This window comes from Chiloscyllium plagiosum, unplaced genomic scaffold, assembly GCF_037043375.1.
Source record: "Chiloscyllium plagiosum isolate Xiang-an unplaced genomic scaffold, Cpla_swu_hap1 HiC_scaffold_23, whole genome shotgun sequence".
Taxonomy (NCBI): domain Eukaryota; kingdom Metazoa; phylum Chordata; class Chondrichthyes; order Orectolobiformes; family Hemiscylliidae; genus Chiloscyllium; species Chiloscyllium plagiosum.
This window is the reverse complement of record NW_028270161.1, coordinates 61,668,749-61,694,150: the sequence shown is the minus strand read 5'-3', so window position 1 is coordinate 61,694,150 and position 25,402 is coordinate 61,668,749. Positions and strand designations below refer to the sequence as shown.

The following is a 25,402-nucleotide window of genomic DNA, read 5'->3' as shown; positions in this document are numbered from 1 at the left end:
ACTGTGAGAAAGGGTAAGGTTACCTACTGTGGATCTGAAAATAGTGTTTAATGTCCTTAACTGGTATGAAACAGGGAACTGTAGGTGAGCAGAGATTGAGGGATCCCAGTTTGGAAATTACTAAAACTGAGTGTATTATAGGCTGTACAGGACACTGTTGGAATATTGTGTGCAATTCTGGTCTCCTTCCTGTTGCAAAGATGTTGTAAAACTTGAAAGGGTTCAGAAAAGATTTACAAGAATGTTGCCACGATTGGAAGATTTGAGGTATAGGGAGAGGCTGAACAGGCTGGGGCTGTTTTCCCTGGAGTGTCGGAGGCTGCGGGGTGACCTTGTAGAGGTTTATAAAATTATGAGGAGCATGGATCGGATAAATAGGCAAAGTCTTTACCCTGGGGTTGGGAAGTCCAGAAATAGAGGGCATAGATGTAGGAAAGATACAAAAGAGACCTAAGGGGCAACTGATTCACGCAGAGGGTGGTATGTTTATGGAATGAGCTGCCAGAAGAAGTGGTGGAGGCTGGTACAATTACAAAAGGCATTTGGAGGGTATATGAATAGGAAGGGTTTGGAGGGATATGGATCGGGTGCTGGCAGGTGGGACTAGATTGGGTTGGGATATCTGGTAGGCATGGATGGGTTTGACCATCCCTTCGAGTGACCATCCTCCAAGGCGGACTTCGGGTCAGGCAGCAGTGAAAAGTGGCCGAGCAGAGGCTGATAGCTAAGTTCCGTACCCATAGGGAGGGCCTCAACCGGGGGTTCATGTCACATTACAGGTGACCGCCATTGCACTACACACACTCACAACCTCCCAACCCAGACAGACAGACAGAGACACAAAGACCCACATGCACACATATACATATGTGGGGTGAATTTGTACTTGCAGAGTTACATTGTACTATGCTCAAAAACTGCATGAATTCATGTAAACTCTGTTATCTCACTTTCTAGATTAGAATCATGGTACATTATGGTACAGGCAGAACACAGGGGGCTAACACCTTCAACATATTGTCTAGCTAACACCAATTGTTACAGTTAACCTGAGAATGCATCTTTTAAAAAAAAGTTTTATGATTTACGCATGAAAGATGTGAAACTATCATGGCATTCTAACAGATGAAAGACTCAACAAACAATCAAGGTATTTTTCAATGTATAATTTCAGTTACATCACACTGTAAACTTTTGCTATAAATTCTGTGTCTTACAATCTTACAACTCCACAACCACCTGATGAAGGAGCAGCACTCTGAAAGCTAGTGCTTCCAATTAAACCTGTTGGACTATAACCTGGTGTTGTGTGATTTTTAACTTTCCAATCCCCGATGCTTGACTTTTGCACGCTAATCCCTATGTGGGTCCCTACTGAAAGCCTTCTGAAAGTTCAAGCAAATTACATGTACTAGAGTCAGAAGTCATTTGACACCAGGTTATAACCAGGTGAAGTGATGAAGGACCAGCACTCCAAAAACATGTGATTTCTAATAAACCTGCTGGACTATAACCTGGTGTCATGTGACTTCTGACTTTGTGCACTCCAGTCCAAAACCGGCACCTCCACATCACATCTACTAGAGTATTTAACTCTTCTAGTTACAATGCTGAACAATTGTAGATTTGGCAAGCATGATTTCTCTTCTGTAATTCCATGCTGACTCTGTCCAATCCTGTCACTGTTTTCCAAGTGCTCTGACATTCCATTTTTTTAAATGGTGGACTGTAGCATTTTTCCCATTACCAAAGTCAGGCTAACCAGTTTATAATTCCTACTCTTTTTTTAGAAAACAATGGCTGCCCTCCAGCTCTACCACTGATTCTGGAGTTAGCATTGCAATTTCCCAGAGGTTGTTGAGGTGGAGTGGAGAAGGTGGGGTGGGGTTAGATGCTTACGAGTATGTCAGACACCTTCTGTCATCAGAGATCTGTGTAATTGCATTAAGTTCCACAAAATGTATTTAAACTGAGGAAGTTAAAATACTTTATATATTAATAAAAGATTATGATGATGAAATAGCAACTGATTAACAATAAACTGCAACATGACAACAAAAGCTGGATCAGAGAAATGGAGTGCAAATATCCTCCATTTACAGCACTTTCTAATAAACCTTACTTTACAGTGATTATAATAGAAAGGAATATCCTCAAATTGCACTACTGGCAACAACCTTAATCATGAGTTTTGGCACGATGCTATGGCTTTCAAGAGATTGTTTTATACTGGTTTATTCTGAACAGAGGTTGTAAGGCAGAGATGACAAGCTGACCAGTGAAGACCACTTCAGTAAATGACTTGTGAGGCCTTGGGGTTATTTTAAAGTTGGGACAATTGAAGCAGCCTGGGGTGTGGCCAGCTCTCACAAACCAGGCTTTCCAGTTTTTTTTTAGTTTTTAGGTTAAGCTTTAAGCAGGAACTATTGGCTTCTCAAAAGAGTTGGAAGCTTCAGTAAATGTGTCTTGGCTGCTACTCTCTCTGAATTTCCTCAGTGTTTTTTCCTCCTGGATTGGAGAACTACATGTGAGAATCTGTGACTGAAGTTTCCTTTCTAGCCAAGGGGAATGTTTATGGGATGTTACTATACTCATAGATTTCACAGAACCCTTACAGTGTGGAAACAGGCCATTTGGCCCAACAAGTCCACACCCACCCTTCGAACAGTATCCCACCCAGACCTATTCCCCTACCCTACTACTCTACATTTACCTCTGACTAATGCACCTAACCTACACATCCTTGGACCATATGCTGAATTTAGCATGGCCAATTCACCTAAACTGCACACCTTTGGATTGTGGGAGGAAACCGGAGCACCAGGAGAAAACCCAAGCAGACACGGCGAGAATGTGCAAACTCCACACAGACAGTTGCCCGAGGCTGGAATCAAACCTGGGTTCCTGGTACTGTGAGGCAGAAGTGTTAAACACTGAGCCACCTTGTCACCACTATATTGAAACAGTTAATTAGTAATAGTTACTATATCTAATATTCTGTTGAGTTTTCCAATAGAGTTAAGTTATCCTAAATTCCTCTTTGTCTGTTTGTATTTTAGCAATACAGTGCTTAAATAAATTGTGTTTTGCTTAATGTCGAATAATTTGACCATCGGGAACAAACACTTCACATTTGCGTTTAAAATAAAGAAATGTTAGGGTCGAGGCTACCTTCCTAAAATATTTTGAGGGGGTTCTGGTCTGGTCCATGTCAGTTTAGTGCAGTAGACAAGCTATCAATGCATATGCATTAAGGAGCATTCTAAAACACCTATTTTCAACACAAATTCAGTTCACAAGGTTCATTTTGCTGCTTTCAGTTTTCTCAATTACCCAAATTTTTGTCAAATTTAGTACTTTGGAGATTATGTTGAGACAAACATGGAATAAACAGAAAAAGTTCATCCGAGAATGAAGCTGCAGTTTTTGTTTGGAAGCTGGGGTTGTTTTTGGATTTCTCCAGCAACAGCCTATTTCAGGTGACATGCCATGGTAACCCTGTTGTTGCTTCACTGAGAGTCTGGAGTCTAAGGGAGACAACTAAGCTGCGGACAAATTGCACTGGGGTGACAGGCAACTCTGAATGTGTGACATATTTTGCTTTCATTTTATCTTTTAGCACTTGGTTTGTGTTAAGTTTTTACTTTGTGGTCAGGATGGGAAATTGCAGAATTTGTTTTGGTGGTTCAGCCAGCTTTCTGTTTGAAAGACTGATTTACAATAATCACCAGTTTTTAATCAGGCATCACTTACTGTGTCCACTGCAGCTGCAATAAACAGAGACAGACAGACTTGCACTTATACAAGATTTTTCACAACCACTGGATATTTCAAATCACTTCATAGCCAATGAAGTACTTTTTGAAATGTAGTCACTATTGTAATGCAGCAGCCAATTCACATACAGTGAACTCCCACAAATACATAATAATAATGAGCTCTGGACTGGAATTTGAACCCAGAACCTTATCATGAGCAGGTTTGTTAGCTACCAACTGAGCCATGGCTAACACCCCAGCATAAAGGCACTGCTCGATTTAGGGTAGCAGCTTAGCCCACCGATATTACACATTTGCTTAAGGAAGAATTACTTTACATTGACATGACTCATCTCAGCTTTACTGGATACAGTGAGGGCTGTAGGGTTGGTGACCTGGCTGACCATGCCACCATGGTACAGGAACATATACAATATAGGAGTAGGAAGGAATGTAGTGGCAATATATAATATAATGAGGGGCACTGATACAGTTCTCTTCAGCAAACACAGGGGTCCAGAGCGCTATGCTGATATCAGGGCTTGGGATATCTGCTTAGTGTTATTTAATGTCCAATGAAACAAAATAAATTTAAAGCCTCATAGTAAAGGCATCCATAGGTTCCAATGATCATATTATAATTGAATTTAATACTCAGTTTTAGGGAGAGAGGAGCGAGTCCAAGACTACTACTTTAAAAATATAAATAAGAGTGACTCTATGAGGGCATGAAAGCAGAGCTGGCTAAAGTGAACATGCAAATTAATTAAAAGGTAGAGTTGCTGTAGCAGGCATTAAAGGGAATATGATGGAATACACAGAATAGATAAATTCCAAAGAGTAAGAAAAATCCAAAGGGGCAGACCCCTATCTATGGTTAACCAAAAATGCTAAAGATAGAATCAAAGTAAACAAGTTGCATATAATTGCACAAAGACAGGTGGCAGGTCAGAAGATTGCACAGAATATAAAAACACAGCAAAAAGTGACTAAAGACTTAATGGGGAAAAGCTTGGAGTACAACTGAAAACTAGCCAGAAATATAAAAACAGATGGTAAGAGTTTAATAGTTTAAAAAAACGAGTTAATAAAATTAGCATTGGTCCTTTGGAAAGACAGTCTTGAGTATTAATAATGAAAATGGGGAAATTGAATGGTATTTTGCAACAATCTTCACAGGACACAAATAACATACCAGAAGCAGTGAAAGATGAGGAAACAGAAGTGAGGAAGGAAATCAAGAAAATCACAATCATCAGGAAAATCACAATCACTGAATTTATACTGAATAAATTCTTGGAGCTACAACCTGACAAGAGCTCAAGTCCTAATGGACTTTATCTTCAGGTCTTAAAAGAAGTGGTTAGTGAGATAGCTGATACACTGATTGTAAGTTCGAGTATGTGGGAAGATGAGAGGAAAGAAGTCAGAACTAAGATTTCAAGATCGCAAGAAGGCACCGGCAGGCAAGAAGTTAGTTTGAAGTGTGTCTACTTCAATGCCAGGTGCATCCAGATTAAGGTGGGTGAACTTACAGCATGGGTTGGTACCTGGGATTTCATTGTTGCAGCCATTTCAGAGGCAGGAATGGTTATTGCAGGTTCTGGGATTTAGATGTTTCAGTAAGAACAGAAAAAATGGTAAAAGAGGGGTTGGTGTGGCACTGTTAGTCAAGGGCAGTATCGCAGTTGCAGAAAGGACATGTGAGGTAATATGCGCTGAGATTAGAAACAGGAAAGGAGAGGTTACCCTGTTGGGAGTTTTCTATAGGCCTCCAAATAGTTCCAGAGATGTAGATATAGCTTAGCAAGGATGATCCTCTATAGGAGCAAGAGTGACAGGGTAGTTGCTACAGGCTTTTAGTTTTCCAAATATTGACTGGGAATACTTGACTGGGGAAAGTTCAAGTACTTTAGATGGGTCAGTTTTTGTCCAATGTATGCAGAAGTGTTTCTTGACACAGTATGTCCTCAGGCTGACAAGGGATGAGGCCACATTGGATTTGGAACCAGGCCAGGTGTTAGATTTGGAGATAGATGAGCACTTTGGTGATAGTGACCAAAATCCGGTTATGTTTAATTTAGTGATGGAAAAGGTTAGGTATATATTGCAGGGCAAATGTTGTAGCTGAGGGAAAGGCAATTACAATGTGATTAGGCATCGGATGGGGAAGGAAACTGGAGGGGATGGGCACAATTGATACGTGGAGTTTATTCGAGAAAGTATATACTTTTCAGACAGAGAGGAAGTGGTCGAGTGAGGGAGCCGTGGTTTACTAAGGAAGTTGAATCTCTCTTCAATAGGAAGAAGAAGGCTTATGTTAGGATGAGATGTGATGGCTCAGTTAGGATGCTTGAGAGTTATAAGTTAGCCTGGAAAGACCTAAGCAGAGAGCTAAGAAGAGCCAGGAGGGGACATGAGAAGTCACTGGCAGATAGGATCAAAGAAAACCCTATGGTTTTCTATAGCAATATCAGGAATAAAATGACTCGAGTAAAATTAGGGCCAATCAAGCATAGTAGTGGGAAGTTGTGTGTGGAGTCAAAGGAGATACGGGAAGCACTAAATGAATACTTTATGTCAGTATTCACACTGGAAAAAGACAATGTGGTCGAGGAGAATACGGAGGTACAGGCTACTAGACTAGATGGAATTGAGGTTCACAAGAAAGTGGTGTTAGCAATTCTGGAAAGTGATAAAAACAGATGAGTCCCCTGGGCTAGATGGGTTTAATCCTAGGATTCCCTGGATGCCGGTGGGGTGGGGGTGGGAGTGGAGGGGGGGATTGCCGAGCCTTTGGCTTTAATCTTTATGTCATCATTGTCTACAGGAATAATGCCAAAAGACTGGAGGCTAGCAGATGCTGTTCCCTTGTTCAAGAAGGGGAGTAGGGACAACCCTGGAAATTATAGACCTTACTTCAGTTGTGGGTAAAGTTTTGGAAAGGATTATAACAGATAGGATTTATAATCATCTAGAGATTAATAAGTTGATTAAGGATAGTTAACATCATTTTGTGATGGGTAGATCGTGCCTCACAAACCCTATTGAGTTCTTTGAGAAGGTGACCAGATAGGTTGATGAAGGTAAAGCAGTTGATGTGGTGTCTATGGATTTCAGTAAGGCGTCTGATAAGGTTCCCCACGGTAGGCTATTGCACAAAATAGGAAAAAGTGAGGACTGCAGATGCTGGAGATCAGAGCTGAAAATGTTTTGCTGGCAAAGTGCAGCAGGTCAGGCAGCGTCCAAGGAGCAGGAGAATCGACGTTTCGGGCATGAGCCCTTCTTCAGGAATGTAATTGGAATGTAATGTGCTGTAATGTTCTATGCTCTAAGTTTTCAAAACTCCCTTGATATAGGTACAGTCACATTACATTGGAAGATAGTGAATGTAACTTCTTTATTCAAAAAGAGAGGTAGACAGAAAGCAGGAAACCACAGGCCAGTTATATTAACATCGGTCATGGGAAAAATGTTATTTTTAAAAGAAGTTAGAGCATGGTATTTGGATACATTCAAAGTAGCCAAGCAGTGTCAGTATGGTTTTGTGAAAGGGAAATCACATTTGACCATCTGTTAGAGTTCTCTAAGGAAGCAAAATGTGATGTGGATGAAGAAAAACCAGTGATGTACTGCAATTGGATTTTCTGTAGCCATGTGAAAAGGTCCCACATCAAATGCTTTTGCGAAAAATTAAAGCTCATGATGTAAGTGTTGGTACATTGAGGTGGATAGAAGATTGGATGGCTTACAGGAAGGGAGTACATGTAAGTGGATCATTTTCAGGTTGGCAAGATGTGGTGAACCATGGGATTAGTGCCGTAATCTTGTCAGTTTATAATTTATATAAATAACTTGGATGAAGGAACGGTAGGCATTGTGTCATCAGGAAATTTGGCAAAAAGATAGGTGGAAAACTAAGTTGTAAAGAGAATGAAAGGAGCTTACAAAAAATGTTAATGAGTGGGAAAAGATCTGACAAACTGAGTATGATGTGGAACATGTGAAAATGCCCATTTTGGTAGGAAGCAAAAGAAAGAGAAGTATATTATCTAGATGGTGAGATTTTACAGAACTCTAACTTGCAGAAGAACTTGGGCATTCCAGAAGATGAATTCCAAAAGATTAATACAGCAAGTAATTAATAAAACTAATGGAAGGCTCACATTTATCATAAGTGGAATTTAGTGCAAAAATAGGGAGGTGATATTTTAGTCAAACAGGGCACTATTGAGACATATTGGAATACTGTGCACAGTATTGGTCCCCTTACTTAAGGAAAGAAATAAACGTGTTGGAGAGAGTTCAGGTAAGATTTACCAGACTAATTTCTAGAAATAGAGCAATGTCTTATGAGGTCAGGATAGGCTTATATTTTCTGTGGATTTTGAAAGAGTAAGATGTCATTTACCTGAGGGGTCTTTACTGGGTTATTATTTCCTCTTCTGGAGGAATCTAGAACTATGGGATTCTTTAATAATTAGAGGTTGCCCATTTACAACACAGATTAGGCTTTTTTTCTTTCAGAGCATCATGAATCTTTGGAACCCTCTGAAAAGATGATGAGTTCTTGAGTATTCTTAAGAGGGTGAAAAGTTATCAGGGGAAGAAGAAATGCTTTTCAGTCAGATCAAACATTAGCAGAGCAAGCTTGAGAATTTGAACGGCCCCTTCCTTGTTCGTATGCATATTTTAAGATGCTTGTACATAACAACTTTAATGTAATAACATTTCCAAAGTGATTCTTAGGTATATTATAAAACAAACTTTATCACAAAGGTGCATACATAGATCTTGGGTCTCCTGTTTAGGAGATTTATTTGACGGGGAGGTCATGATATCTTTCGAGTAGCTGAGTCAGAAATATGAGCTATCTCAGAGGGACCTCTTTCATTACTTTCAGGTTAGGGACGTTATGCAGAAAAAGATGACATTGATGGTTAGTCCCCATAAGTCGGATATGGAGAGTACAGTGCTCCGGTCTACAGGCGCTCTCTCGGTCAGCACCCTCTACGACTTGTTAGGAGGTAATGTTTCAAAAGACATTGAGCAGCTATGTGGAGCCTGGACTTGGGAATTGGGGGTGGGAATCTCGTCAGAGGTGTGGGAGGATATTAGGGAGAATGTAAGGAAGATTTTGATTTGTAACAGGACGCAGACTATGTATTGAAGGTACTCCACAAGGCTCACTTGGCACTTGAGCGGCTTGTGAACTTTAAGGCAGCAGTGTCCCCAAACTGCCCCAAATGTAAAACAGATGTTGGCACTCTTACTCATTGCTTGCTGTCATGCCACAAGCTTCGTAGGTATTGAGGTGCCATAGCGAGTGTTTTGGAAGGGGTCTTGGGAACTGAGGTCAAGATGGATCCAGTGTCCCTCCTCGTGGGTTTGCCAAATCTCCCTTCTTTGGATGTGCATGGGAAGAAACTGTTTAATATTCTTTCATTCTGTTCTAAGAAGAATATTCAAATAAGCTGGTGGCCCCAGAATCCCCTGGGACTCACGGGTCGGCGCAGATTAGCTATGGAGTACACTCCCCTGGACTTCTTTACGAGTATGGTGCACCAGAAAACGGAATTGTTTTATAGAACTTGGTGGTCCTTTCTAAATTATTTTGATGTAGACTTGGTGGCTATATTGGTCAGGGCCTTTGTGTAGTCATGAGGGCTATGTCTGGCGGTCTAGGGACCCCTGGGGGGAAGAATCCTGAACAAATACGGGTTTGCTTACTCATGCTCCCAGTGGTGGGGAGCTTTGGTGGAATTGCGCTGAGTGCAGTAACTTAATGAATATAACTTAATTTACTTTGGTTTAATTTTTTTTTCTTAGTTATTTATTCAATTGTAGTTTTTGTAGATTTTTTTTTCCTCAGTGGTTTGTGGAGTAGAATAGTAGTTTGTTTTCTGATATTGCCATTACATTATAAGATTGATATACTATTTTGTAGTGATATTGTAATTTTGTAAAAAATTTATAATATTTTTTCTCAATAAAAATATTTATTTTTATTATTTTATTGTTACAGTGATACGTAAGACATTTCAGACCTTGGGGTCTAGGCATTTTAAGGCATAGCTATCAAAGCTGAAACAATCACAACTGAGGATGGACAAGAGGCCAGTACTAATATCACAGAGAGCTGTGGAGATGGAGATTACAGAGATAGAAAGGGGCAAAGTCATGGTGGGACTTGAAATAAGAAACAGGCTTTTAAAATCAAAGTTGCTTGACCAGGAACAGAATAATATCACTATGACAGAAGAACAGAACTTGAGATAAGACACAGTTCAAGGTTTGTGTAAAGATTTGTAGTTTGGGTGCCAGTTGCTGTAGTTGCGGGTATGTCCACTGAGTTGGGAAGTTGATTTGCAGGCGTTTCATCCAGTGTCTAGGTAACATTTTCAGCAGTGTTTCACAGGAGGCTCCAAAGCACTGAAGATGTCACCTAGACAGGGGACAAAACATCTGCAAAAAAAATCTGCACAGCAAACGTACCCACAACAATGGCATAAGACACAGTCTTTGACGACCTCAAATTCCCCTCGAAACCAGAAAATATACATGACAAAAAAAAAATTAAAACTCCACTCTGCCAAGGATTTTCAGAATTCTTGCTAGTTCCTAAAATCCCCACATGATGGTAGTGGTAGCTGCCAAGTTATTAGGAGAAGTGAAATTTGATCTGTTTTCCCATTTAGAGATTGGACATTTCCAGCTATTATCATATAACTGTTTGACAGCTGATTAGATATTATTACAAGTGGAGTCTGGAGAGTAAATTGTGACTACTGACAAATCAACTCAAAAAGGAGATTCGTAACAATTCAGGTTTGTGCTGATTTACCTGTGCCGGTTTCAGCACTAAAGTGTTGCCTGCTGCCAGACAAGCAGCACTCTTCCATGCCAGCATCATAAGAGGATAATTCCAGGGAATAATGATCGCACAGACTCTGGAAAACACCAATAATCAGCCATCACATACAAATCAACCACTGTTGTCCCAACATTCTCCCTTTAAAAATTTTAGACTTCCAGGCTATTTACCAAAACAACCAACAAATGAATTCACCATCTTACCCGAGTGGCTCCTTCTTTGTATATGTTAAATTACGATTGGGACGAGCTTGATTAATGGGGATTGTAGAACCCTAAAGAATATCAAAAATGGCACAGGTTAAATTTTCATCTGGACACTTTTTAAAAAAATAACTAAATTGAATTTTAAGTTCTTGAAGTGAACCTGCTGTGTAATAAGAAGTGGTAATCCATGTGTGATCAGGAGAGTTCGACTAGAGTCATACAACATGGAAACAGACCCTTTGGTCCAACTCATCCATGCCGACCAAGTATCCCAAACTAAAGTAGCCCCACACTGATCTACTTTAAATGTTGTAACTGTACCTGCACCTACCACTCCCTCTGGCTGTTGATTCCAAATATGAACCATCCCCTGTGTGAAGAAGGTATCCCTTAGGTCTCTTTTAAATATTTCTCCTCTCTCCTTAAAAATATGCCCTCAAGTTTTGAACTTCCCTACCCTCGGGAAAATACCTTTGCAATTCACTTTATCGCTGTCCCCCATGATTTTATAAATCTATATAAGATCAACCCCCACTCCATTCCCCACAAAAAAAAAGTCTCCTACACTCCAGCAAATAAAGTCCCAGCTTATCCAGCTTCTCCTTATAACTCAATCATGACAGTTATGGCAACACTCTATTCAATCTCTTCTGAACTCTTTCCTATTTAATAATATCCTTCCTGTAGCAGGGTGACCAGAACTGTACACAGTACTTCAAACGTTGCCTCACCAATGTGCTGCACAACGTCCACATGATATCCCAACTCCTATACTCAATGGTCTGAACAATGAAGGCAAGTGTGCTAAACACCTTCATAACCACTCAGTCTACCTGTGACACAACTTTCAAAGAACTATGTACCTGAAACCCTAGGTCTCTCTCTGTTCGACAACATGACCCAGGGCCCTATCTTTAACTGTATAAGTCCTGCTCTTGTTTGTTTTACCAAAATGCAATACCTCACATTTATCTAAATTAAACTCCATCTGCCATTCCTCAGTCCATTGGCCGAATTGACCAAGATCCTTTTATAATTTTATATAAGCTTCTTCACTGTCGACTATACCACCAATTTTGGCGTCATCCGCAAGCTTCCTAAATTTTCATCCGAATGATTTATATGAATGACAAACAAAAGTGGACCCAGCTATCAAAGCTGAAACAATCACAATTGAGGATGGACAAGAGGCCAGTACTAATATCACAGAGAGCTGTGGAGATGGAGATTACAGAGATAGAAAGGGGCAAAGTCATGGTGGGACTTGAAATAAGAAACAGGCTTTTAAAATCAAAGTTGCTTGACCAGGAACCAGAATAATATCACTATGACAGAAGAACAGAACTTGAGATAAGACACAGTTCAAGGTTTGTGTAAAGATTTGTAGTTTGGGTGCCAGTTGCTGTAGTTGCGGGTATGTCCACCGAGTTGGGAAGTTGATTTGCAGGCGTTTCATCCAGTGTCTAGGTAACATTTTCAGCAGTGTTTCACAGGAGGCTCCAAAGCACTGAAGATGTCACCTAGACAGGGGACAAAACATCTGCAAAAAAAATCTGCACAGCAAACGTACCCACAACAATGGCATAAGACATTTGACGACCTCAAATTCTCCCTCGAAACCAGAAATATACATGACAGGGAGTATTTTGTCGGATCAATGAATGTTCAGATAATCAAATGCTGGATAACAGTCTAGCCAAGCATTGGGACCTTGCAGACTTGCCAGATAATCTGAAATTTGGATAATTGAATGCTGGATAATCTAGGTTTGTCTGTATTCTAAAGGTAAGTTTTCAAAATGAAATGCTTCAGAATCAAGCTATACAACTCTGAAATGGAGGCAGTAGGGTGGATAGTGAGGTCTTCAAGATAGATGAGCACAGGAAGCCACTCAAATGGTAAGAAGGGGGGAAAATGTTGAAAGCAATGTAGTGGTAACAAGGGTCAGTATAATCTGAGCGATTGACACGGTTCCTTGCATCAGAGAGTGAGAGATCAGAAAACTGTCTTGTCTGCTCAGTTCCAGTCATCACCACGGAGCTGGAAAGGAACTGGAAGTGGGAGGGGGATAGGAGGGCTAATTTTTGACCTTTGTTGTTGATCCCCAGGACTATGATTATGACTCTATCTTGTTGCTTATCTGAGTTTTGCTAAAGTAACGTTATTAAGAATAAATTGTTAATTTTTGTTTAATTTGTAAACATGGTGTCCAAAATCTGTTAGTGCTAAGAGTCTGGTTAGGAACAATTGGGCAATGTAAGCAAGTGTTAGGTAATCAGTTTGGACCGAATAGATCATCAGATCATAAGACATAGGACCGTAAACTGGGCCATTCAGCCCATCAAGTCTGCTCTGCCATTCAATCATGGCTGATACGTTTCTCAACAGCATTCTCCCACCTTCTCCCTGTAACCTTTGATCCCCTTGACAATCAAGAACCTATCTATCTCTGTCTTAAGTATACACAATCACCTGTCCTCCACAGCCTTCTGTGGCAATGAATTCCATAGATTCACCACTCTCTGGCTGAAGATGTTTTTCCTCATCTCCGTTCCGGAAGGTCTTCCCTTTAATCTAAGCCTGTGCCCGTGAGTCCTCGTCTTTCTGGCCAATGGAAACATCTTCCTAACAGTCACGCTGTCCAGGCCATTCAGTATTCTATATGTTTCAATTAGATCCCACCTCATCCTTCTAAACCCCATTGAGTACAGACCCAGAATCCTCAAACGTTCTGCGTATGTTAAGTGTTTCATTCCTGGGATCATCCTGTGAACCTCCTCTGGACCCGCTGCAGGGCCACTACATCCGTCCTGAGGTACAGAGCCCAAAATTGCTCACAATACTCTAAATGTGGTCTGACCAGAGCCTTATAAAGCCTCAGAAGTACATCCTTGCTTTTATATTATGGTCCTCTCGAAATAAATGTATTTGCTTTCCTAAATACTGACTCAACCAGCAAATTTACCTTAAGAGAATCCTGGATTAGGACTCCCAAGTCCCTTTGCACTTCAGATTTCTGAATTTTCTCCCCATTTAGGAAATAGTCTATGCCTCTTTTCTTTCTGACAAAGTGCATTACCTCACTCTTTCCCACATTATATTCGATGTATGAGTACTTTCTACAGGATATGAAGTTAAATACAATGGATATCCAAAGATATTTGGGGGTTCAAGTGCATGGATCTTTAAAATGGTGCAGAAAATAATCAAGAAAGCTCATGGAATGCTTGCGCCTTACTACCTAGATGATTGGAGTACAAGGATGCAGAAGTTTGGCTGCAGCTATACAAAACCCTGGTTAGTCTCCACTTTGAGGTCTGTGTGTAGATCTAGACATTCGGAAAATAAAGGGGCATGGGATACAGGGATATCTGGCTGTCTGGACACAGAATTGGCTGGCCCATAGAAGACAGAAGGTGGTGATAGATAGAAAGTATTCAACCTGGAGCTCAGTGACCACTGGTGTCCGCAGGGATCAGTTCTGGGACTTCTGCTCTTTGTGATTGACTTGGATGATGAAGGTTGGTTAGTAGGTTTGCTGATAACACGAAGGTTGGTGGAGTTGTGGACAGTGTGGAGGGCTGTTGTGGGTTGCAATGGGACATTGACACGATGCAGAGCTGGACTGATAAGTGGTAGGTGAGGTGCAACCTGGAAAAGTGTGAAGTGATTAGTGGTAGCAGAGTAAGATACATTAGATTAGATTACATTACAGTGTGGAAACAGGCCCTTCGGCCCAACAAGTCCACACCGACCCGCCGAAGCGAAACCCACCCATACCCCTACATTTACCCCTTACCTAACACTACGGGCAATTTAGCATGGCCAATTCACCTGACCCTGCACATCTTTTGGACTGTGGGAGGAAACCGGAGCACCCGGAGGAAACCCACGCAGACACGGGGAGAACGTGCAAACTCCACACAGTCAGTCGCCTGAGGCGGGAATTGAACCCGGGTCTCAGGCGCTGTGAGGCAGCAGTGCTAACCACTGTGCCACCGTGCCACCCACAAAGGTCGAATTCTGAAAGGTCGAATTTGAATGCAGGATTCTTAGCAGTGTGGGGATACAGAGGGATCTTGGGGTCCATGTCCATAGATCCATCAAAGTTGCCACCCAAGTTGATAGGCTTGTTAAGAAGGCATATGGTGTGTTGACTTTCATTAGCGGGGATTGATTTTAAGAGCCGCGAGGTTATATCTATCACAAGGGAGCATAATTTTAAATTAATTGGAGGAAGGTTTAGGGGAGATGGGCAAGGTAGGTTCTTTACTCAGAGAGTGGTAGGTGCATGAAATGCACTGATAGCAGTGGTAGCAGAAATGCACTGATAGCAGGTATACATTAGGGACATTTAAGCTACTCTTGGATAGACACACATGGATGATAGCACAATGAAGAGTATGTAAGGTAGTCTGATCTTAGAGTAGAATAAAAGGCCGGCACAACATCGAGGGCTGAAGGGCCTGTATTGTTCCATGTTATATCTTCCTTTTTTTCCTACTTTTATACTCTATTCCTTTTGCAATTACTGTCAAAATTCCAATTGTCTTCCTTATTATCTTCCTTATTATTTGCACACTAGATTTCAGTGATTAATGCGTGAAAACACCCTTTGCACCAGAAGCACTCTGAAACTTCTCTCCATTGAGCTAACAACTTGCTTTTCTAGTTTTTAAACCAAAATAGATAACCTTATATTTATCCACATCCATTGTTAAATTTTGGCCTATTTACCTAAATTATCCATATCCATTTGCAAATTTCTTATTTATTCTTATTTTTCCACCTATTGTAGTGTAACCTGCAAATTTGCTTACAATACCTTCTAATCCTCCATCCATGTTATTAAAACAAATTGGAAATAGTTGAGGCAAGAGAACCGAACCGTGTGGCACCCCACTAGTTACATCTTGCTAAGCAGAAAAAGATGTAATTATCCCAACTCTCTGCTTTCTGTTAATTAGCCAATCCTCTATCTGAGCTAATAAATTATCCTAACTCCATATGATCTTACTTTGTAGCATAATCTTTTGTGCGGTACCTTATCAAATGCCTACTGAAAATCCAGATATACCATATCTACAGAATCCCCATAATCCTCTTGTTACATTTTTGAACAACACTAGCCAAACATCATTTATCTTTTTTAAAACCATGTTGACTGACGGATTGCATTTTGACTTTCCAAATGTCCTGTTATTGCTTCCTTAATAACAATTTCCCAATGACAGATATTAAACTAATTGGTCTATAGTTTCTTACTTTCTGACTTTTTGAATAAGGGTAATACATTCGCATTTTTTTCCAATCCACCCAAACCTAACAAGCTGATCTCTCTTTGAAACATAACCACATACATGGGAGATTTTTTTTAACAATTAAACGTAAGATTATTAACCAAAAGACAAAATATAATAAAGCAAACTATTTACTTATACAGTAAACATACAGTTTTAAACATACAGTAAAAGCATAATCCCAGGGATCCAAGATGGCGGGGATCTGAGAAGATCGCATTGCAGAGCTCCGCATTGCAGCACAAGCGGGACAAATTTTCAACCTGTTCAACTCAGACCATCGCGATATCCTGGGACGCCAGAAAGATCTTTCTGGAGTCCCAAGAAACTTCTAAAAGTTAACTTACCTGCATTTCCAGCTGTCCAGAGATGCCAAAAAAGGGAGGAGGAGCATCTGAGGCCGGGCCTGTGGCCCTGCCTGTGGCCCTGCCTGCAGGGTCCTTGGAATCGATTACTTTCCAGGCCCTGGTGAACGAGTTCGCGAAATCTCATGAGATGCTGGGGAAACAGATTGAAGAGAAGCTGGCTCCAATCTCGCTCATACTGCAAAAGCATGAGCAGCAGCTGGGAGACCTGGAGAAGAGGACAGATGAGGTGGAGCACAGGATCACAGTGGTGGAAGCTGATGCCAGTTCATCCAAGAATAGGATCCAAGACCTGGAGACGCAGGTCTGTAATTTGCATGACCAAGTGGATGATCTTGAGAACAGGGACAGGAGAAAAAACATTCAGATCATTGGTCTGCTTGAGGGTAAGGAAGGTGAGCAGCACGCGGAATTTGTTGAGGATTGGCTGCCGAAATTCCTTGACTTAGAGGCTAGCATGAGAGGACTGAAGATAGAGAGAGCTCATCAGGTCGCAGGGAGGAGATAGGGTCTGGGTCAACATCCTTGTCCTCTCCAGGTGCGGTTCCATCATTATGGAGAGTCATGGAGGCTTCTAGAGTCCAGGAGAAGGATCCGAAGGCCCTAATTTACGTGGGCGCTAAAATCATGTTCTTTCAGGAATTCTCAGTGTCGATGATCCAGAAATGAAAATCTTATGATGGTGTCAAAAGAAGAAAGAGGGAGCTTTCCGGTGGTGCTTTGGTTAACCTTAGATGGATCCATACATCTCTTTGACACGTCAGAGAAGGTAAGAGACTTTGTGGACAAATTAACCTAATTTGAACGATTTTAGTGTGTATAAACAGTGTTGTTTGGGTATGTCTTTATCGTTTTTGTAAAAGAAACAGAGGGAGTCCAGCTGGAGCTTTATTTTTCTATTTTTTTTCTATTGATAATAATTTGGTTTAAACTATGTTTTGGCGGTGGTTGAGGTGGACATTTTCAATTTCTAAGTTAGGATATACCAAAGGATGGGTGGGGTATTTATTCCCTTTGTTTAAAAATATGTTTAAGTTTATATTGGTATTCTATGGTGTGTTTACTCTTTTCTGTTTGTGTTTGCGGTGCAGCTGTAGCTGGGAGAAGTGAAGGTGGCTGGGATGGTTGGATGCCTGCTTACGGGCAGTTTGGGATGGGTAGTTGCCCCCTCTGGGCAGGGTTGAGTTCCCTCAATCAGTGCTGTTGGCACTTTATATGTTGGTTTGTTTTTATGGTTTACATTGTTTTTAATTTTTAATAGTTTTGTAGGTTTGTTAAATGCAGTGGTTTTAGTTTATGTAGTTTATATTTGGTGGATCATGTGACACTGGGGCTCAGCAACTTGTGGTTCAGGTTCTTCCTCTCTGGAATTTAAATGTTATTGCAGAAGGTTATGGCTAATGACTTGATTAAATGGTGTAGCTGGAATATCAAGGGAAGTCATTCACCAATTAAGATGGTTCTCTTGAGTATTAGAATGGAGAAGGTGGATATTCCTTTTTACAGAAGACATACTTGGATGACAAGGAGCATCTGAAATTATAGCTGAATGGCTTTGACTGAGTTTATTTTTCATCATTTAATACCAGAAGTAGGGGAGTGGCCATATTGGTTAGGAAGAATCTCCCATTTAAGTTGTTAGAGTGTGTTAAAGACACACATGGGAGGCTTGTAATTCTTAATGCCTTGATAAATGGGGAAGAATATGGTGTTTTAAATGTTTATTGCTCTCTAGCTCATCCCCTTAAATTTTTGGTAGATGCTTATTCTAGACTGATAAGTCTCGATTCCTGGCACATCATTATAGGGGACCATTTTAACCGTCTCATCAATCCCACAACAGACAGGTTGCCCAAAGGTCCCTCAATACCCTCTGTACAAACTAAACAATTTGTGGATCTGTGTGGGGAGTTAAGGTTGGTGGGCATCTGGAGGCAGGAATTTTACGTTTTTCCACCCTAAGGCAGGGATTTTATGTTTTTCTCCAATCCGCACAGATGTCACACCCGGATTGATTTTTTTCTGACCCCTGCGGTAACCCTGGACTTGGTGGCATCTTGTACGATTGGTAATATTACCATCTCTGATCATGCTCCAGTGTACCTTATGGTTAAGCTTAAGGACATTACAGTGGGTTTGAGGCACTGGCGAATGGATCCCTTTATCCTCAAGTGATAATAAGTTTGTGGAGTATTTCTCTAGGGAATTTCTGGCATTCCTACACATCAACTTAGGCTCGTTTGGTAGTTCACCCATCCTCTGGGGAACTGCCAAAGCCTATGCCGGGGGTGGAGGGGGGGTGACTGGGAGTTGGGGGTAGTTATTTCCTGTTCCGCCAGTAGGAGGCTGCAGAAGGGTGAGCAGCAACGTATCCTTGAAGCACGGTTGAAGGCAGCCGAGAAGGCTTATTTTGACAGACCTTCATTGGTCAAACTACACAGTCTGCAGAGAAGGAGCTGGCATTTGCAAAGCAAAGGTTATATGAGAATGGTGCAAGGCAGGCAAATACTTAGCATATCTCACCAGGAAAAGGAACGCCCACAAGCCATTACAGCGATTAGGGAAGGGTCTGGGAACCTAACATGTGATTCTAAAAAGATTAATGTGGCGTTCCAGAGATTTTACTCTTAAGTTATACCAATCCGAGGAGGGGTAGGCCAAAATGGAATCTTTTTTTAAGGTTCTGAAGCTCCTGGGCATGACTCCCAAACAAGAGTCCTTTCTTGATGTCCCCTTATCACAGCAAGAAATGCAGGAAGCTGTGAGGCGCCCGGTCCTGATGGACATCCCAGTGAATTCTATAAGGAATTTATAAGTATACTGAAAGGCCCAATGCCTTTAATGATTAATGATTCATACAGTCATGATTGTCTCCCACCATCTCTGACAGAGGCCAATATTTCACTTATTCATAAAAAAAGGAAGGACCCGGAAGACTGTGCTTTGTATAGGCCCCATATCACTCTTAAATGTGGACTTTAAAAGGGTTTTGTGTATTTGGGCATATTTAATACTCCAGTTCTGGATCGGCTGTTCAAAGCCAATTTTATTCAATTATTTGATAAAATTAAACAAGACCTTCAAAGATGGGAGGCACTTCTAGTCTCGTGGTTGGGTCGGATAGTGCTTATTAAGATGAATATTCTCTCCTGTTTGCTATACCCTATATGGATACTCCCACGATTTTCAATAAGCAAACAGGAGAAAGTGAGGTCTGCAGATGCTGGAGATCAGAGCTGAAAATGTGTTGCTGGAAAAGCGCAGCAGGTCAGGCAGCATTCAGGGAACAGGAGAATCGACGTTTCGGGCATAAGCCCTTCTTCAGGAATCATTCCTGAAGAAGGGCTTATGCCCAAAACGTCTATTCTCCTGTTCCCTGGATGCTGCCTGACCTGCTGCGCTTTTCCAGCAACACATTTTCAGCTCAATAAGCAAACACTCAGGAGGCTGAACGGCTGGTTCAGCTCCTTTATTTGGTATCGTAAGCGGCCCCTCATTTAATTAGCTAAACTGCAATGCCTCACAGATTGGGGGAAGTAGACCTTCCAGACATTAAAAATGACCAACTAAGCTCACTTTTGTCCTGTATGAGTGATTGGGTTTGTGGAGATCCTCTTTCAATATGGCTAGATATCAAAGCCTCCCAGGCAAAGTGCCCCCTTACCAGTTTTCTGTTTTTGGACAAAGTGAGGACAGTTAGGGAATATTGTCATCACCCAATAGTCATCAATACAGTTAAAGCATGGAGGACAATTCGGCAGAGGGAAGGCAATATTGGCAAAACATCTTTGTTTACACCTTTAGTGGGTATGCCGGGTTTTCAACCGGGGATGATAGATTCAGGATTTAAATGTTGGGTAGCAAGGGGTGTGTCTTGCATGGACAATTTGTTTCGGGGAGACGTAATAATGTCCTTCGATCAGTTAGTACGGAAATAAGAGTTATCTAATAGAGACCTCTTTCGTTTTTTTCAAGTTAGGGATTTTATTTAAAAAAAGACTACACTTATGAGTGATCCCTACAAATCTGACATAGAGAGAGGGGTGCTAAGTGCTAAGAGTACACTTTCTGTCAATACATTATGTCATCAATTGGGGGGGGGGTGCCCCCTCAGATGAGTTTGATCGACTCTGCAATGCGTGGGAGAGACAGCTGGGTGTTGGAAGTCTCCCCAGAGGCATGGGAGAATATTTGGGAGAATGCAAGGAAGATATTAATTTGCAAAAGGACCCATGCTTTACAGTTGAAGAATCTCCACAGGGTCCACTTGACTCTGGACCGTTTGTCAAAATTTAAACCAGTGGTATCTTCAACATGTCCCAAGTGCAAAGTTTGTATGGGTACTTTTACCCATTGTCTCTGGTCTTGCGATAGGCTTCAAACATATTGGAGTGCTGTGGTGGGTGCAATGGAGAGGAATTTGGGTGTAAGGGTGGAGAAGGACCCTATCTCTCTTTTTCTGGGCCTGCCCACAGTATTCCCTGCAGATGCGCATAAGAAAAAAAACTTTTCAACATTCTCACGTTCTGTGCAAGAAAGAATATCTTGCTAGGTTGGATATCTGAAAATCCCCCAGGCCTGTCAGGTTGGCGGAAGAGCAGATTCCCTTGGATTTTCTCTCAAATATGGTACACCACAAAACTGAGAATTTTTATAAGACATGGCAGCCCTTTTTGGAATACCTGGACACAGATTTGGAATACCTGGACACAGATTTATCTGCCACACTAACAACGGCTTTTATACAGCCGTAACAATTGTGTTTTACAAGTCCAATATCCAGGGAGGAGGAACTGTGAACGTATGAGCGTTTTGTTTGGCTGGGTTGAGTTATTACTATTTATTAGTTTGTTGTTGATTATTATTTACTTGTTTAGTTAAATAGCCAGTTTGGGTTTTTTTTATTCTATACTTTTCTATATATGTTTATACATTTGTACACAAGGGTGGGTTGGTTTTTTTTTTAACTTTTGTATTGTTTTGAATTGTATTGCTTCGTACTTGCTGTAATATTTAAAAATCTATTTTTCTAATAAAAATATATTTTTAAAAAAGCATAACCACGAAACATTCCTTAATGAATTACTATCATAAACATACTTTGTACAGCATACAAAAGCACTCCCTTTCTCATAGTTACACCAGAGCGGAGAAAAAATCTGTTCCTAACATCTCAATAGGTATAAGGCAATTATGGCTTTAACTCCAAGACTGAAATATCTGATAGGTTCTTCCTAGAGCTATAATACACCTGAACTTAAAATAGCCTCTTCAGGGTTTTATCCCAACAGTTTGGTTTGGGAACTAACACTAGCTCCTTGCTCAAAAGCTACTTATTTTTTCTATATTGTCCCTTTCTCAGGACCACTGGTCTCTTCAACCATCTCTGTCCAAGCACTTCAAAGCCAAAACAAGTAAAACTGAAAGAAAATGTCTCAGGTCTGTTAGAAATTGAGAAATTTAACAAGGTTTACCTTGTTAAAATATGCTAAAGTGAACACAAACTCATCAGTGCTACCAAAGATCCTCTCACAAACTATTTTCAAAGAAATCACGTGGCTACACACATATTTACAAGTGAATTATTAACTCCAGGCCCAGAGAAAATCGATATGTCACTAACACAAAATCCAAAACCCAAACTTGAATTAAATGATATTAAAAATAATATATAATCAGACAGTTTTTATCTCAATATAAAGAAAAGGAAAAAAATGGCTGAAAGATCAATAAGGCGTGAAAAAAAGTACTAGAGAAAGCAAGCTAAAAATTTTAAAACAAATGGCAAGAGTCTCTTAAGGTATTTAAATAGGAAAAGAGTAAGTAAAGCGAGCACTGATCCTCGAGAATATGACTCTGGGAATTAATCATGAAAATGTGAGAAACGACTTATCAATTCAATGTATTTTGCATCTGTTTTCACTGTGGAGGATACAAATAACAATCTCAAAATAACTGGGAGTCAGAATGTGAAGGGAGAAAGGGACTTAAACTAATTACAATTAACCGGAAATCACTGCTGAAAAAATTGTTAGAACTAAATTTAATAAGCTTTTGGCCCTGATGGAGTTCATCCAGCCCTGACAGATGCCCAGAACTCTGGACGAAGGCAGGCAATACTGCCTTCCAGATTCTCACTCTCAGATGCAGGGAGCTGCATCAATCCTTTCGACTACATTGCCTGTTTGAATGACTTCCTGTGCTCATCCAACATGAAACTCTTACTATCCACTCTACCATTCCCCATCCCTCAAAAGTGGTTGTGCAGCTTGTACCTAAACCATTCTGTCTTTTAAAAATTGCTTTTCCAACCAAGTTGCTTACAAAGAAAATTTGAAAATGTTAAAAGAAATGGCTGCTGTCCAATCAGATTTGAAAATAGCAAATGTGATTCAATACTCAGGAGAAGATACAAAAAGAAAGGAAACTATAAATCAGTTTGCCTTTCTGACAGGTGCCAGGAAGACAATGCTGAAATCTATTGAGGTGGACATAGAAGAGCATTTAGAAAATCTTAATGCAATCAGGCAGAATTAACGTGATTTTGTAAAGAGAAAACTATGCTTGACAAATTTATTAGAGTTTTTGGAGCAAGTAACATGCAATGTACTGTACTTAAGATTCCCAGAAAGCATTTGACAAGGTACAAGATCAAAGATTATTACCCAAAAAAAGAGCTCATAGTATAGGGGATATGGACAGAGGCAGACTAGCTAATAGGAAGCAGAGGATGGGCAGAAATGGGTCTTTTGTCGGACACGGGGATCAATGCTTGCACAGCAACTATTTATAATTCTATATTAATTACTTGGATGAAAGGACTGAATGGATGGTTGCCAAATTTAATGATGACACAATGATAGGTAACAAAGTAATGTGTAATGTGGACACAAGGATTCTGGAAAGATTTATAGATAGGTTAAGTGTGTGGACAAAACTCTGATAAATGGAGTATAATGTGGAAAAATGTAAAGTTATCCACTTTGGCAGGAAGAGTAGAAAGGCAGCATATCATTTCAATGGAGAGAGATTGTAGAACTCTAAAATACACAGGGATCTGGATGTGTTCACAAATAAATCACAAAAAGCTAGTTTGAGTACGGCAACTGATTAGGGAGTGTTTTTATTTATTGCAAATAGAATTTAAAAGTAGGCATGTTTTTCTACAGAATGTAAAAGTATATACGATTTTGGTCTCATTATTAAAGAAGGACTGTAAATGCATTCAAAATCAGTTGGCTGGACATGCTGGGCTATCCATTGAGATTAGAAAGGTGATCCTATTGAAACATATAAGATCTTAAGGGGACCGAAAAGGACAGACACTGGAAGTATGTTTTCCTTTGTGGGAGAGAGCAGAACTATGGGACACATATTAAACATAAAGCGTCACCCATTTAAGAGGGAGATGAGAGTTTTATTTTTCTCAGAGGATGGTACATCTTTGGAACTCTCTTCCGCTGACCGCAGCAGACACAGGTTAATTGCGTTTTTTAAGGCACAGTAGACTTTTGACTAACAAAGGAATCAAAGATTATCGGGGTAGCTAGGTATACGGAGACGAAGCCACAATCAGATCAGCCATATCTTCCAAATTAAACAGCAAAGTAGGCTTCACAGGTTGAAGGCATACTCTGTTCCTAACTTTTACATATGTTTATGCATTAACAAAGATTTTCCATTTTCATAATAAGCAAATGGAAGATCTAAGGGGTGTGCTCATTCATTCTGTACCTGGATCTTATCACACCATCCTGCAAAGTATCTGAATGTTTGAATGGACATTCCAACATGCGTCTTCAGAGCAAGTGTGTACACAGCCCCTGAGTCAATAGCCTCAATGGTAGCCAGTTCTTCCTGGTGCTCCTCCATTAGATCTGCAAGTCTACAATTGAAAAAAGTAAACTCAGCAACACAGATACTTTAAAACAAGAAATTCCAAATCTTGAAAGATTGCAGATCTGCAATTCCTCATAGTGTTACAGGACGCTCTCTCAGAAAACAATATTATGTGCTGTAATTTACTGTGGTGGTGTGATTAGGAAGTTACACACAAAATTTTATTCGATCATCTACCATTTTGATGATATTAATTTAAATGCAAATTTCCAACTAATCTTATTATTGTTGTCTGGTAGCACAAAACTTGAATATTTCTGAAAAAAAGACACATTTAGCTTGAAACTTTCATCTTGCATTTACTGGGACAATTCATAACAATACTACAGTAATGTATGCGAGACATGAGTGCTAATGGGTTGGCTGAGGAATTGCCATGACAAATACACCAAATAATGGTGAATGTCAGTTAACTACCAGGCTATGTCTAAATTTTATACTAGGCAGATTGACGTGGATTCGCCGGATGCTGCCTGAATTGCTGTGCTCTTCCAGCACCACTGATCCAGAATCTGGTTTCCAGCATCTGCAGTCATTGTTTTTACCTCGTGGATTTGATCAGGGCAATGCCCTGAGGAATAAATCAGCACATGCCTAAGACCTAGTTTGTTTAGTCGAAACAGGCACAATGAGTGTATATATTCTGTGCAGCATACTTGTGTGTACTGGAAGGTACAAATATTAACACACATGGAACTGTTCTTTCCAGACAAAAAGTACATACACTGCACTTGTTTAAACTGAACCAGTTCATGTCTAAGGGCACTGCCTAACCGATCGGAGTCAACCTACTTGGTTTAAATTTGATTAGTGCATTCTCTATGGTAACATCTTTACCAACCAATCAGAGTTCACTGGCCAGCTGATCAGCAATCTCCTCTCATGCAACATAAATGTCAGTTTTCCCCTTGAATCAGAAATAGTGTGAATTGCCCTGAAGAATTCAAGATGAAAAACATCCACAAAATGTATCTTTCCTTAATAATACCCAACTCATTAT

At 40.4% G+C, this 25,402-nt stretch overlaps 1 protein-coding gene across 1 annotated transcript in view; it reads right to left on the bottom strand.

Moving 5' to 3' along the window:
- LOC122561527 (mitochondrial 10-formyltetrahydrofolate dehydrogenase-like) overlaps positions 1–25,402 on the bottom strand; it is a 137,711-nt gene that overhangs the window by 26,619 nt on the left and 85,690 nt on the right. Inside the window, exons 13-15 of the mRNA XM_043713262.2 lie at positions 24,238–24,388; positions 10,836–10,906; positions 10,603–10,708 (exon numbers count right to left, since the gene is read on the bottom strand). Coding sequence (XP_043569197.1) covers positions 10,603–10,708; positions 10,836–10,906; positions 24,238–24,388 — 328 coding nt within the window. The remainder of the gene's footprint in view (positions 1–10,602; positions 10,709–10,835; positions 10,907–24,237; positions 24,389–25,402) is intronic.